At 54.5% G+C, this 13270-nt stretch overlaps 1 protein-coding gene across 1 annotated transcript in view; it reads left to right on the top strand.

The window, feature by feature from the left end:
- Positions 1-12891, top strand: part of PLEKHO2 (pleckstrin homology domain containing O2) — a 28136-nt gene extending 15245 nt beyond the window's left edge. The window contains exons 4-6 of the mRNA XM_010355488.2: positions 5092-5196; positions 6965-7063; positions 10434-12891. Of these exons, the coding sequence (XP_010353790.1) occupies positions 5092-5196; positions 6965-7063; positions 10434-11423 (1194 nt within the window). The 3' untranslated portion in view covers positions 11424-12891. The remainder of the gene's footprint in view (positions 1-5091; positions 5197-6964; positions 7064-10433) is intronic.
- The last annotated feature ends 379 nt before the right edge of the window (positions 12892-13270 follow it).

Genomic DNA, 13270 nt, shown 5'->3' with positions numbered 1-13270 from the left:
CCTGGGGGAGGCCCAGGGCTGAGGCAGGAGAGCTGTGGATGAGGCCTCCACCCTGCCAGGCCTCAACACCTTGATGTAGCCTGGGGCAGAGCGGGAGGGTGGGGCCTCCCTTTATCCCAGGCCTTTCTGGGTGGGCCCATCCTGGACTCAGGACTGGGAGGCCTGCAGCCCTCCAGCTTTCCTCCCCTTGTACTTTCCTTTCGTGGCTGTAGCTGGGAAAGATCCCTGGTTTGAGAGAGTCTTTCCTTGGGACATGCTGTGTGTGCAGATGAAGTTTGCTGTTTGCACCACATTTCTCTGGCAGGGAGTCTGGTGGGTGTTGACACATGGTGTAGCTTCACAGATGTCAGGAGAGAGTTCAGATTTGAGGCTGGCGTGCACAGTGCCTCTCGCCAGCTTGCACCCATCTGCGGCTGGGCCATTCCTTGCCTTGTCCTCTGCATGTCATGTGGAGCCTCGCAGAATAGGGCTGAGTCACAGAGGTTGGGGGTTGGGGAGCAAGTCTGGTCTGGGCCTGCTGGAGGCCATTCTGTTTCTTCCTCAGCTTTAGGGAATGGGAGCCCAGTCCTCTGCAGACCCTGAATACCAAGATGCTTTACTCATTGACCCTTTGTCCTACTCTGCAGGGGGTGGGGGCACAGAAGCAACCAAGATAGCAGTGGAGGGGGCTGTGGAGCTGTGATACTGGGAGCTGGAAGTGTGTCCAAGGGTAGGGGCTGGTGTAATTATAGTGTTCTGAGGGCTCATGGGACTGGGCCCAGATTTCACTTGACCATCTGCTGCTTAGGGCTCTTTGAGGACAAAAGGAGTCACATTTTAATCTTTTCAAGCCCTGGAGCCCCTCCCCTGTCCTGGAGACCCACTTCCTTCCTGAGTGGGCGCTGTATATGTGGATGTGTGTTTGAGAGAGATGAGATGCAAACTATGTTCCGTGTGAAGATCTGCCACCGGTGTGTCTGGCCCTTGTGCATATACCTTTTTTTTATGTAGTTGAGTACTCATCTGGCCGTGTGTCTGTCTGGGTGTGTGTCTTAGTGTGCTATGTGGATGTGGGGTGGAGGGAGACCTAGCCTCTCTGGCCTCTGCCTGTGCTGTTCTGTGGGCCATCTCTTTTCCCCAGCTCCAAGAATCAGCTGGTAGTAGACTAGGTGGGCTGGGCTCAGCTCAGGGTGGAACATCACCTTCAGAGAAGCCTGTTTGTACAGCTGTGTTCTCAGCTGCTTCAGCTAACACCCTCCTTCCCAGCCCCCAACCCTGCAAGAATTTAGGCTGGCTCTGAGAACAGGACAATCAACTGGGAGATGGGGCTGTGGAGCAAGTGGTGGGTGCTGTGGATGAAACAGTGCATCCTGGTTCCAGCTCAAGGGCCCCTGACCCTCCCCACCCCAGGAGCTCACACAGATTGGGGCTCTCCAGAGGTCAGTTGGTGGACCTGGCCCAGGGCACCGCATTCCCACATCCTTTCACCCTCCTTTCTCAGCGGCCTGGGTGTTCCCCATCCTCAGTGAGGCCTCCAGCCGGCCAGGAGGTCACATGACCCTGGCTGTCTGGTCCTGAGGCCGCCTTTTTTCCCCTCTAATCAAATAAACAAAGACTCCAATGTCTTACATGCCCCTCTCCCCCGCTTTTCCAGCCCCACACCCCGGCCCATGAGGTCACAGGCAGACGCTGCCAGGAAGCAGGGTGGCCACTGCTGGGCCTTGCTGCCCTGCTGGTCTCAGCCAGCTTGGCCCTTTCCTCTTTCCTGCCTCCTCTCTTCCCCTCCCACTTTTTTCCTCTCTGCCATTTTATCCTTCCCCTTTTCCCAGGCCTTGTGGGCCTAGTCTGTGGCTAGTCCTGTTAGCATCTAAGCTCCTAGAAGTGCCTGTGTCCCTGGGGCTTCTTGAAAGTTCTCAGGACAGGGACCTGTACAGCCTGTGGCCCTTCAGGATGACTTTGGGGGAGAGGCACAGCTTCTTGATATTCTTATTTTTTGAGACAGGATCTCACTCTTGTCACCCAGGCTGGAGTGTAGTGGCCTTTTCTCAGCTTGCTGCAACCTCTGCCTCCTAGGTTCGGGTGATCCTCCCAACTCAGCTTCTGAGTAGCCAGAACTACAGGCACATACCATCATGCCCGGCTAATTTTCATATTTTTTGTAGAGATGGGGTCTCACTATGTTGCCCAGGCTGGTAACTTCTTGGTATTCTAATTGTCTCTATTCTGGTCATCCTTGTGGAATGCCTGGCTTGTTCAGCCAGATACAGGGTTCCTTAGGAGGGTGGAGCTGGGTCCTGTTTAACCTTGTTTTCCTTCTCCTGTGGGAACCTTTTGGCTTGCACAATAGGTCTTCTCTGAGGCCATTTCTGCTTCTCACAAGGGAGCAGAAGAGAGCTGAGGCAGCCTGACTCAGGTGGGCTGGGCCACTGGGGAAGGAGCTGCAGTTTGGGCTGGGTCCAGTGGTTCTATTCTTGTCCCTTTGAGGTCCAGAGTAGTGAAGCGAGTAGAACTTGGTAATCAGACTTCTAGGCCTTCTAGGACTTCTAGGCTCTTCTCTGGCCTCCTCTTGTTCCATTGGCTCCTGAGTTCAATTGTAGACTTCTCAAGCTCCCTGGATGCTAAATCCTGCACCATGCAGGGGTCACAGCCTGTGAATAGGAGCAGCAGCTGGGTAGAAGGGCTGGCCCCAGACTTCCTTTATAGCAGGTCCCATCACAGAGTTGGGTAGCCTTTGCGACCCCGGATGCAGTGTGGTCTGCCCCTGAGCCCCCAGCAGCCCTGAGCCCCCAGCAGCCCTGATGGCTGAGCTGAGGCAGTTGCCAAGGTGCCCTGGGGTTTCTGACTTAACTGAAGATCTGCTTTCAGGATCGAATTTACCCTGGTCATGCAAATGAGCATTTGGCTGTGCCTGGCGTGGTGGGGGTGGGACCCAGGGCCCTGTATGAGGAGGTGGCAGTGGCAGCCAGGAGGAAATTATATAATGAGGATGCTGAGGGGGCCAGGCCGACCTCAGTGTTACATAACTGGAGAGTGGAGGGAGGGGAGGTACTATCTAACACCAAGGCGGAGGATGGGCAAGCTGGTGACTGCCAACAAAGGACTAGGGCATCTTGCGGTCAGAGAGTAGGCAGTGGTCCAAAAACGGTGAGGGAAGGAAACTTGGGCCAATTCATTAATTTGTTGGCTCATTCATTCAAGAACTATTTACTGAGCACCTACTATGTTTAATTTCCTCAGCATTGGCCGGGCGCGGTGGCTCAAGCCTGTAATCCCAGCACTTTGGGAGGCCGAGGCGGGCGGATCACGAGGTCAGGAGATGGAGACCATCCTGGCTGCTAACACGGTGAAACCGCGTCTCTACTAAAAAATACAAAAAACTAACCAGGCGAGGTGGTGCGTGCCTGTAGTCCCAGCTACTCGGGAGGCTGAGGCAGGAGAATGGCGTAAACCCGGGAGGCAGAGCTTGCAGTGAGCTGAGATCTGGCCACTGCACTCCAGCCTGGGCGACAGAGCAAGACTCCGTCTCAAAAAAAAAAAAAAAAAAAAAAAAAAAAAAATTTCCTCAGCATTGCTTGGTAGTAGGCAGTGTTATCCCATCTTATAGATGAGGAAACTGGAACTGTTTCGTCCAGAGGGAAGGCAATGGTGCTAATTCCTATTACCGAGTATTCACTCTGCCCAGCTCCAGATTTAGTACTTTAGATATATCTTTTTTTCCCCAATTAAAAAAAAAAAAAACTGTGGTCAAAAAAAAAATTACCATCTTAACCAGTTTGAAATTGCACATCTTCATCATACATCATGTTTTGTAAGCCTCACACATCTATGCAATAACTCTCAGCGTAAAATAAACTCTATGCCCCTTAAATATATCTCAGATGCGGGTTCAGCCTGTAATCCCGCACTTTGGGAGGCACGCGGCATCACGAGCAGATCAAGACCATCCTGGCTAATGGTGAAACCCGCCCAAAAAACAAAAACTAGCCGTGCGAACCTGGCGGGGCCTCCACTAACTGAGCAGAGAAGGCGTAACCGGGAGCGGAGCTTGGTAGCGAACCGGCACAGTAACCCACATGCAACTACTCGCCATCAAAAAAAAAAAAAAAAAAAAAAATAAAAAAAAAAAAAAAAAATAATAATGCTCCATTGCCCTTCTCCCCAGCCCCTGGCAACCACCACTCTCTTTTCTGTCTCTATGATTTTGACAACTTTAGGTACCTCATATAGGTGGAATTGGGCAGTTTTTGTCTTTTTGTGTCCAGCTTATTTGACTGAGCACCACATTTTCAAGGTTCATCCCTGTTGTAGCATGTGTCAGATTTTTCTTCCTTTTTAAGGCTGGCTGATAATCCATTGTACATATGAACCACATTTTGCTTATCCATTCATCTGTCAGTGGACACTGAGGTTGCTTCCACCTGTTGGCTGTTGCGAACAATGCTGTGAGCATGGGTGTACAAATCGGATACATCATTTAAAAAATGATCTCCATGGCTCCGTGAGGCAGGTTCTGGTGGTATTCTCTTTCACAGGTGAAGAAACTGAGGCCTGAGGTCAGACACCTGTAAGTGGTGGACTGTCTCGCTCAGAGGCCCTACTGCCATATCCACTGCATGAGGCAGCCCCTCAGTTTCCATGGCGTCACTCCTTCCTCTCACTTCCTGTCTGGTCATTGGGCCTGGCAGGGTCAGGGTTCTCTGAGCCACCCTCTGATCCTAACAAGAGCTCAGAGCTCCTACCTGAATTAGGAAAGGACTCAGGGGTGGTGTGGGGTGGGTTTGAATGTAGACTGGGGCTATTCCTACTTTACAGAGTAAACAGAAGCTCAGAGCCCAGGCAGCTGGCCTGGGGGAGTCCCATGGAGCTGGACCAGATCCTGGCTGTTTCCACAAGGCCAGGCTGATTCGAATTCAGACCCAGCTGCATGCTGGTGGGCAGTAGGGAGGGCTTCTCTGTGAGATCTTTCCCTTTCCTTGCCCAAAGCCCCAGTGTCATACTTACTGTGGGGTTATTTTGGTTTGACTTTGGGATCTAGGTTGGAAAGCCTCCTTAACATGCCAAATGTGAGCTTTGTTAAACATCTGCCATCTACTCCATCTATCTTGCCCGCAGGTCAGCGACATCAAATTCCAGGCACCCACCGGGGAGGAGAAGGAATCCTGGATCAAAGCCCTCAATGAAGGGATTAACCGAGGCAAAAACAAGGCTTTCGATGAGGTGCGATGCAGTCTGTGGACAGCTGTGTGTCTCCTTTCCCACTGTGTGTGATCTAGGAGAGGACCCTGCCCCTCCTCACCCCAGACCACCCCTTGATTATGTCACTGCTATAGGGCATTGTTGTTACCTTCTGTAGTCCTCACTATAGGCCCTCATAGTAGGTGGTGCTGTCCTTATTTTACAGATGAAATGGAGGCTTAAGGAAATTAAGTAACTTGTCTTAAACTGGAAAGCATGTAAGTGGTGGGCTGGACTGGTGGCAGCATGCATCCTTTCTTTTTTTTTTTGAGATGGAGTCTCGCTCTGCCGCCCAGGCTGGAGTGCAGTGGCCAGATCTCAGCTCACTGCAAGCTCTGCCTCCCGGGTTCACGCCATTCTCCTGCCTCAGCCTCTGGAGTAGCTGGGACTACAGGCGCCCGCCACCTCGCCCGGCTAGTTTTTTGTATTTTTTTAGTAGAGACGGGGTTTCACCGTATTAGCCAGGATGGTCTCGATCTCCTGACCTCGTGATCCGCCCGTCTCGGCCTCCCAAAGTGCTGGGATTACAGGCTTGAGCCACCGCGCCCGGCCAGCATGCATCCTTTCTAAGCCTGGCCTCAGCTGGAAGCAGCAGGTGGGCCCAGGCCAGACAGCGCTGCAGAGTGACCCGAAAGCTCCCTTTTCAGTTTGCCCATGAGGTCCAGGGCAGACTGGCTCTCAGCTCTGGGCCTCCCTCTCTGTCTACAATGACGATTGAGCCCTGCAGACCTCAGCCCCCTGTGCTGTACTGGGACTGTGGCAGCAGTAGCCACAATCTGGCTTGAGGCAGGCAGAGCATCCCATGGGGCCAGGATCTCCTAGGGAGATTTGTCTTTGACATCATAAATCTTTGGTTATTTGGGCTAAAATGGACCTGGGGGCCACCTACAGTGATGCCTTGGATTATGTTAAGGAGCAAATCTTTCCAAGCAAGTCCCCTCTTAATACCCAGGTCCCCCGACTCCCAGCCTGTAACTCCTATGTCGTGTCCTGTGTTACATGTCATGCTCAGCCCTTCACTGCCTGGGGGAAAACTGTCCCCATTCCGTGGGAGAGAGATGATGGGACATATCATAGATATTGGCGGAGGCCAAAGGAGCCATGGGCTGGGCCTCAACCCACAGTCTGCTCCTCCACTGAGGGACAGAGACAGGTGGAGTCACACGTGGGCCTGAGCTCCCCCTCCCCATCATAGGGTCAGGCTGCTCCAGGGTTCTGAGTCTGGACCTCCCATGTGACTCTTACTCTGAGGCTTCCCACCCAATCCTGACCCCTTCTGTTACCCTCAGCGAGAAGATGCTGCCCTCCAGGCTTCCAGGCTCAAGGGGCAGAGGCCCTGCTCTCTCCTGGGCGCTCCCCAGGGGTCCTGGGAGAGTGGCAGAGGCCAGGGCAACCTTTTCCAGAAACCAGGTACCAGGGGAGCATGGGCTATTTCTACCTTCTCTCCTTCCTAAGCCCCAAAGCCACCTCAGGGCTGCTTATATATTTGTGATATACTCAGGGGCAAGGGCCGATGGCTCATATTTGGGCAGGAAGACTGAGGAAAATGGCAGCTGCAGAGAGGGAGAGCCTCAGACTTTGCAAGAGACCCCAGGGGCATTGCAGAGTCAGAGAAGCAGAGGCCAGGGTAGGGAGATGACCAGAGAGACAGCGGTGGGGCACTGACCCTGCCACTGAGCCAGGTCCAGCCTGGGTACTTCCCGCACTCCCAAGGCTTGGCAGGGGCTGATCTGGTTCCCCCTCCCTCCAGGTAAAGGTGGACAAGAGCTGTGCCCTGGAGCATGTGACACGGGACCGGGTGCGAGGGGGCCAGCGGCGCCGGCCACCAACGAGAGTCCACCTGAAGGAGGTAGGGCCTTGCCCAGTGTGGATCGGGGGGTTAGTTCAGCCTAGGACCTCAGTTCCTCTGGGAGGCAGCCAGGCTTGGGGCCACATTTTTCCTGAGGACACCTGGAGCTGGGGCTTCCTGAGGAGTAGACAGGAAGTGACGGGGCACCTGTGTTACATGTGCTTAGGGTGTGGACGTCCCTGAGCTTGTGGCCTTTTCCATTTGTTCAATCCACACACAAATGTTGAATCTGTCCTTAGCCAGAGTTGGTGCCAGGGGGAAACTGAAGCCCTTGAAGCCAGTCCCTGCCCCTCAGAGCTCAGCTTCCAGCTGAAAAATAGGCCTGTCCCACAGACTGCTCCAAGCAGAGCTGTGTCTGATTTTTGTGTGGAGGAAGGCTCTAGGAGGTCAGGGCAGGAGAGACCACAAGGAGCCACTGGCATTTTAGCTGACCCTTGAAGGATGGGAGGGGTTCACTTGGTGGACTTGGAGTCAGGGGATTCTCTGTGGAGGGAGTGCTGTGAGCTGAGGCACAGCGGGAGGGTCTGAGGTATGCAGAGCAGCTCCATTTGCCTGGGAGATTGGTCTGAGAAGGGGGTTATAGGGAGGAAATTGTGGAGGCCTTGGATGAAGAAGCTGGGGACAGGAAGGGAGGGTGCGTTCCAGAGGTCAGTTTGAGGCTCTGGGTAGGATGGGTTGGGTTGAGAGAGAGAAAGGCAGGGGCCAGGAAGTAGGTGGGAGAGGTGACTTTCCAGGCCCCTGGAGGGGATGAAGAGGGAGGGGTTGATGGGAGGACATTAGGAAGCAAGAGCCACCTGGGCTTATGATTGAATCCAGGGATTGGACCAAGGGAAGGTTGTCTGAGGTTTCCCAAGCCTGGAGACTGGGAGTATGGAGGCCCTGGGCACAGGGAATTTGGAGAGGGTATGGGCAAGGGGGAGGGGGGAAGGGAGGAGCCTCTTTTAGACCAGTGGAGCTAATGCTGCAGGGGAGGATTTTGGAGGCCAGGAAAGAACCTCAGCAAGTGCTACATTTAGGGATTGGAGGGAGGTCAGCCAGCAGGGAGCCAAGAAAGAGGAAGCCAGAGACAAGTGGCACATCTGGAGACAGATGGGCACAAAACCTGGTGGGCATCAGCTAGGTTGGCAGCTGCAAGTCACAAGGGCAGGACCAAGGACAAGAAAGGCGGTGCCATTTACAACATATTTTCTTTTTCTTTTTTTTTTGAGATTGAGTCTCGCTCTGTCGCTCAGGCTGGAGTACAGTGGCGCAATCTCAGCTCATTGCAACCTCCGCCTTCCGGGTTCAAGAATTTCTCTGCCTCAGCCTCCCGAGTAGCTGGGATTACAGGCGCCCTCTACCACCCACGGCTAAGTTTTGTATTTTTAGTAGAGACAAGGTTTCACCATCTTGGCCAGGCTGGTCTTGAACTCCTGACCTCGTGTTCTGCCTGCCTCGGCCTCCCAAAGTGCTGGGATTACAGGCGTGAGCCCCTGTGCCCAACCTTACAGCATATTTTCTAAAAGGAGTCGATTTAGGGCTGTCCTGGGGTGCAGGGCTGGGTTTGCCGGAGGGAGGGACCCAAGGTCATGGGAGGTTTGTTTTTGAGTTGCAGCAGCCTGTGCCTGTCTGTCAGCTAAGGGATAGGATCCTGCAGAGGGAGCACTGAGGTGGCCACAGAGAAAAGGAATGCCTGAGGGGGGCCGGGGACGGGTATGGGGAGGGCTAACCTTGGAGGGAGGGGGCCCTCTGCACAGAAGAGTTCAGGGAAGCAGCTGTGTGTATGTATGTATGTGTGTGTGTATGTATGTGTGTGTGTGTGTATGTATGTGTGTGTATGTGTGTATCTCTGTGTGTGTGTATGTATGTATATGTGTGTATGTATGTGTGTGTGTGTGTATGTGTGTGTATGTGTGTATCTGTGTGTGTGTATGTATGTATGTGTATGTGTGTGTATGTGTGTATGTATGTGTGTGTGTGTGTGTGTATGTGTGTGTGTGTGTGTGTGTGTGTGTGGTGAAGTGACTTTCTGGTGGTCCTCAGTGCCTGATAGCATGTGTCAGCCAGATCCTGTGTATGTGTAAAAGGGAGTGACAGCAACAAAGGGAGACCCCATCTCTACTAACAAAAAATTAGCTGGGCATGGTGGCACATGCCTGTGGTCCCAGCTACTCTGGAGGCTGAGGCTGTAGTAAGCTGTGATAATGCTACTGCACTCCAGCTTGGGTGACAGAATGAGACCCCCCCCTTTTTTTTTTTCTGAGACGGAGTTTCGCTCTTGTTGCCCAGGCTGGAGTGCAATGGCATGATCTTGGCTCACCGCAACCTCTGCCTCCCGGGTTCAAGCGATTCTCCTGCCTCAGCCTCCCAAGTAGCTGGGATAACAGGTGCCACCATGCCCGGCTAATTTTGTATTTTTAGTAGAGACAGGGTTTCTCCATGTTTGTCAGACTGGTCTCAAACTCCCGACCTCAGGTGATCAGCCCGCCTCAGCCTCCCAAAGTGCTGGGATTACAGGCGTGAGCCATTGCACCCAGCTGACCCCATCTCTTAAGAAAAATAAGGTGGCAGGGGGAGAGTGAGGATCCCAGCCAGGACCCCCACCATCTGAGGGACCTTGGGAAAGGCCTCCTGCCTAGCCCTGCTGGGACCTCTGAGGCTCTCTGGGAGGGTCTCATGACTGTGGGGCTAGCAGGATATCCCTATTGGTCCCGGGTGCCTGGTGGGGGTGGGTAGCTGCTTTCTGGTGCAGCTGTTCTCTGGCGGTTAGCTGTGGTCTGGGACCCCATCTGATGACACGAGGAGAGTGGGCACAGGCTGCCGAGCAGCTGGACAGGCAAAGTCTGGAGAGAAGCTGGCAGACGGAACAGAGGTCTCCAGGAAGGGCAAGCAGAAGTCAGTGAGCTTGAGACGAACTGGAAGATGTTTGAGTCCTGGTCCTGTCTCTGACTGACCAACTGGTTGTGGGGAACCTGGGTATGATGATGGGTAGGTGGGTTACAGAGAAGGGAACCTCTGAAGGCCATACAGCTAGGTAGGGGTTAGATACAGGGCTGGAACTCTGTCCCCTGACACCCAGGCTAGTATAGTCCAGTCCAGGTCCAGTATCCCAGAAACTAGCCTGGGGCTCCAAGAGGACCCTGGCTGTGACTTTCCTGGCCTGTGATTCCAAAACAGGGAATTCTTGGTGGTGAGGGAAAGGAGAGGAAGATTCATCAAGAAATCACTTTTGCTTCTAATCAAGTAGCCACAGAAGCCAGGACAGAGGGAGGTTGCGGGGCTGGGGGCCTGGACAACCTGGATGGGAGAGGGTAAGAACTCATGTCAGTGGGCACACCTGACCCAATGGCTCATCAGCCAAGATGACACCCGTATACCATCCCCCCACCAGGTGGCCAGCGCAGCTTCTGATGGCCTTCTGCGCCTGGATCTTGATGTTCCGGACAGTGGGCCACAGGTGTTTGCCCCCAGCAATGATGTCAGTGAAGCCCAACCTCGGGAGACACCCCGGCCCCTCATGCCTCCTACCAAGCCTTTCCTAGCACCTGAGACCACCAGCCCTGGTGACAGGGTGGATACCCCTGTAGGGGAGAGAGCCCCAACCCCTGTCTCAGCAAGCTCTGAGGTCTCCCCTGAGAGCCAAGAGGACTCAGAGACCCCAGCAGAGGAGGACAGTGGCTCTGAGCAGCCTCCCAACAGCATCCTGCCTGACAAACTGAAGGTGAGCTGGGAGAACCCCAGCTCCCAGGAGCCCCCTGCTGCAGAGAGTGCAGAACCATCCCAGGCACCCTGTTCTGCGACTTCTGAGGCTGCCCCCAGGGAGGGTGGGAAGCCCCCTACACCCCCTCCCAAGATCTTATCGGAGAAACTGAAAGCCTGCATGGGTGAGATGCAGGCTTCTGGGCCACCTGCTCCAGGCACAGCACAAGTCTCAGTGAATGGCATGGATGACAGTCCTGAACCTGCCAAGCCCTCCCAGGCTGAGGGCACCCCAGGAACTCCCCCAAAGGATGCAACAACATCCACAGCACTGCCCCCCTGGGACCTGCAACCTCAGTTCCATCCCCGCTGTTCCTCCCTTGGGGACTTGCTTGGGGAAGGCCCGCGGCGTCCCTTGCAGCCCAGGGAACGGCTATATCGGGCCCAGCTGGAGGTGAAGGTGGCCTCGGAACAGACAGAGAAACTGTTGAACAAGGTGCTGGGCAGTGAGCCGGTCCCTGTTAGCGCCGAAACATTGCTCAGCCAGGCTGTGGAGCAGCTGAGGCAGGCCACCCAGGTCCTGCAGGAAATGAGAGATTCGGGAGAGCGGAGCCAGGAAGCACCTGGGCTAAGGGAGAAGCGGAAGGAGCTGGTGACCCTCTACAGGAGAAGCGCACCCTAGGGCCTGCTGGGCCAGAGGCACCATCCCTCCTGGCCATCCATCAAGTCCATCAAGGCCCAACCCTGCTGAGAAATGTGCTTCTGCTTCTACAGCAATGGCTGCAGGAGGGCCATTGGGCATGTCAGGGTTTGGCCATGACCTGAAGAGACTCCTGGTGTCCTTCCTACTCTGCTCTGGCCAGTGGTGCCAGGTGCCATCCAGGGCTACCACCTGGCTAGCTGGCCTGACCTCTGGGCTGGGGCTGGGAGCACACACGCTGGGACCTATGTGTTTGTGTGGTCGTTCCAAACTGCCCCAGGGCTTTGGGGGCGGCACTTGGGGTTTCTGGGAATGACATCATCTCTGTTCCCCATCCCCAGTAGTTTACATTCCTAACTTCTGAATAGAGCACAGCTGAGCCCCCTGCAGCTGAGCCCCCTGCAGCTCCCATCTCCAACTATTTCCAGGCAAAGAGCCTCATGGCTAAGGCAGCCTCAAAGCTGGCCCCCTCCCACCTATTCTGAGTAGCTGCAGAGGCCTTGGGTCCAGGCTCTAGGTTCATCCCTCAGTTGCGGGGAACGTAGGACCCAGCTGGAGCTGGAGAGGCCTCTTTGTGAGGAGGACATTAGCTGTGTGACCTCTCTCTCTTTGGCCCTGTTTCCTTTTTTGCAAAACAAGGACATTTTCTGCAGCCCCTTCCTCTCAGGTGAGCTGTGATTGGAGGGCTTAGGTCTGGAGGATTCAAGAGTAGAAGAGGAACTTAAAGGGTCCTCTAGTCTAGTCTCTGCCCCTAGATAGTGTCCAGCCTTGTATATTTCTGAAGAGGTGAATCCCAGAGTGGCCCTGATGTCCACATTAGAAAACCTTACTTGTAATGATCATGTCAGCCTTCAGAAGAGAATCCGCACCAACTTCTGGGGATTTATCTGGGTCTCTGTAGGTCCTTCTCAGCCGAAACAGGTCCAGTATCCCAGTCATTTCTTCAAATGCTGATAGGGGTATGTTGGAATCTGAAGTCACTTCCCTGCCTTCAAGCCCCAGATGGGCTGCTCTCCTGTAACTTTCTAGAAGAGACATTTTCTTCTTTTCCTTTCCTGGTCCATTCCTGCACCCTGGTCCTCTCCCAGCCTGTCCCCCACATTGTCCCTGACTCGAGGGGCACATCCAGTCTCCATCGTGCTGCAGCAGCTGGACTGAGGGCAGAGCCTGTAGGTGCAGATGCCCTGGCTCCCGAGGTCCAGCCACTCTCCCTGGGGCCTGTGGGGTGGGAGCAGCTTCTGATAGGACCTGCCCAGATTTCTGCATGTGCACTTTTGTTTACTGAAAGAGAGAAAGGGAGGGTCACAGCAACATGCCCTGGCCTTTCTGCCCCCTTTGCCGAGCCCACTGAGGCTTGCTGCACAGGTCAATGCCTTCGTTATTGTACTGTCACTTTGTTTTTGAGGTAGTAGTCAAGGATCAGGAGGGGCAGATGTCCTCTGTGGCTGCATGGGGCAGGAGCAGAGGTGAGCAGCAGTGCGCTGGCTTGGGAGCCCCCATCGGCCTCCTTGCACAAACTGGGCCCCCATGCCACAGTCTGCCTTTCCCTCCGTCTGCTCCAGGACAAGAGCAAGAAGGGCATCAGGTGCCCAGTCATCAGGTGCCCCTGCCATCTTCCCTTCCCCCACCAGCAACCATGGCTGGCTGGGGCTTTAACCAAGCCAACTACTGCCAGGAATTGGAGCCTCAGTTCCCTCCTCTGTCAAGTAGCTAACTGCAGCAGCTGGACTGAGGGCAGAGTCTGTGGGTGCAGAGACCCTGCATGTAGGTCACAGGTTTAGGCCCAGCTCCCAGGCCCAGCCACTCTCCCTGAGGCCGCCTCAAGTGAC

The sequence above is a fragment of the Rhinopithecus roxellana genome, chromosome 5 (genome assembly GCF_007565055.1).
Source record: "Rhinopithecus roxellana isolate Shanxi Qingling chromosome 5, ASM756505v1, whole genome shotgun sequence".
Classification (NCBI taxonomy): domain Eukaryota; kingdom Metazoa; phylum Chordata; class Mammalia; order Primates; family Cercopithecidae; genus Rhinopithecus; species Rhinopithecus roxellana.
The sequence above is the reverse complement of the archived record's forward strand: the minus strand, read 5'-3'. Positions and strand labels throughout refer to the sequence as shown.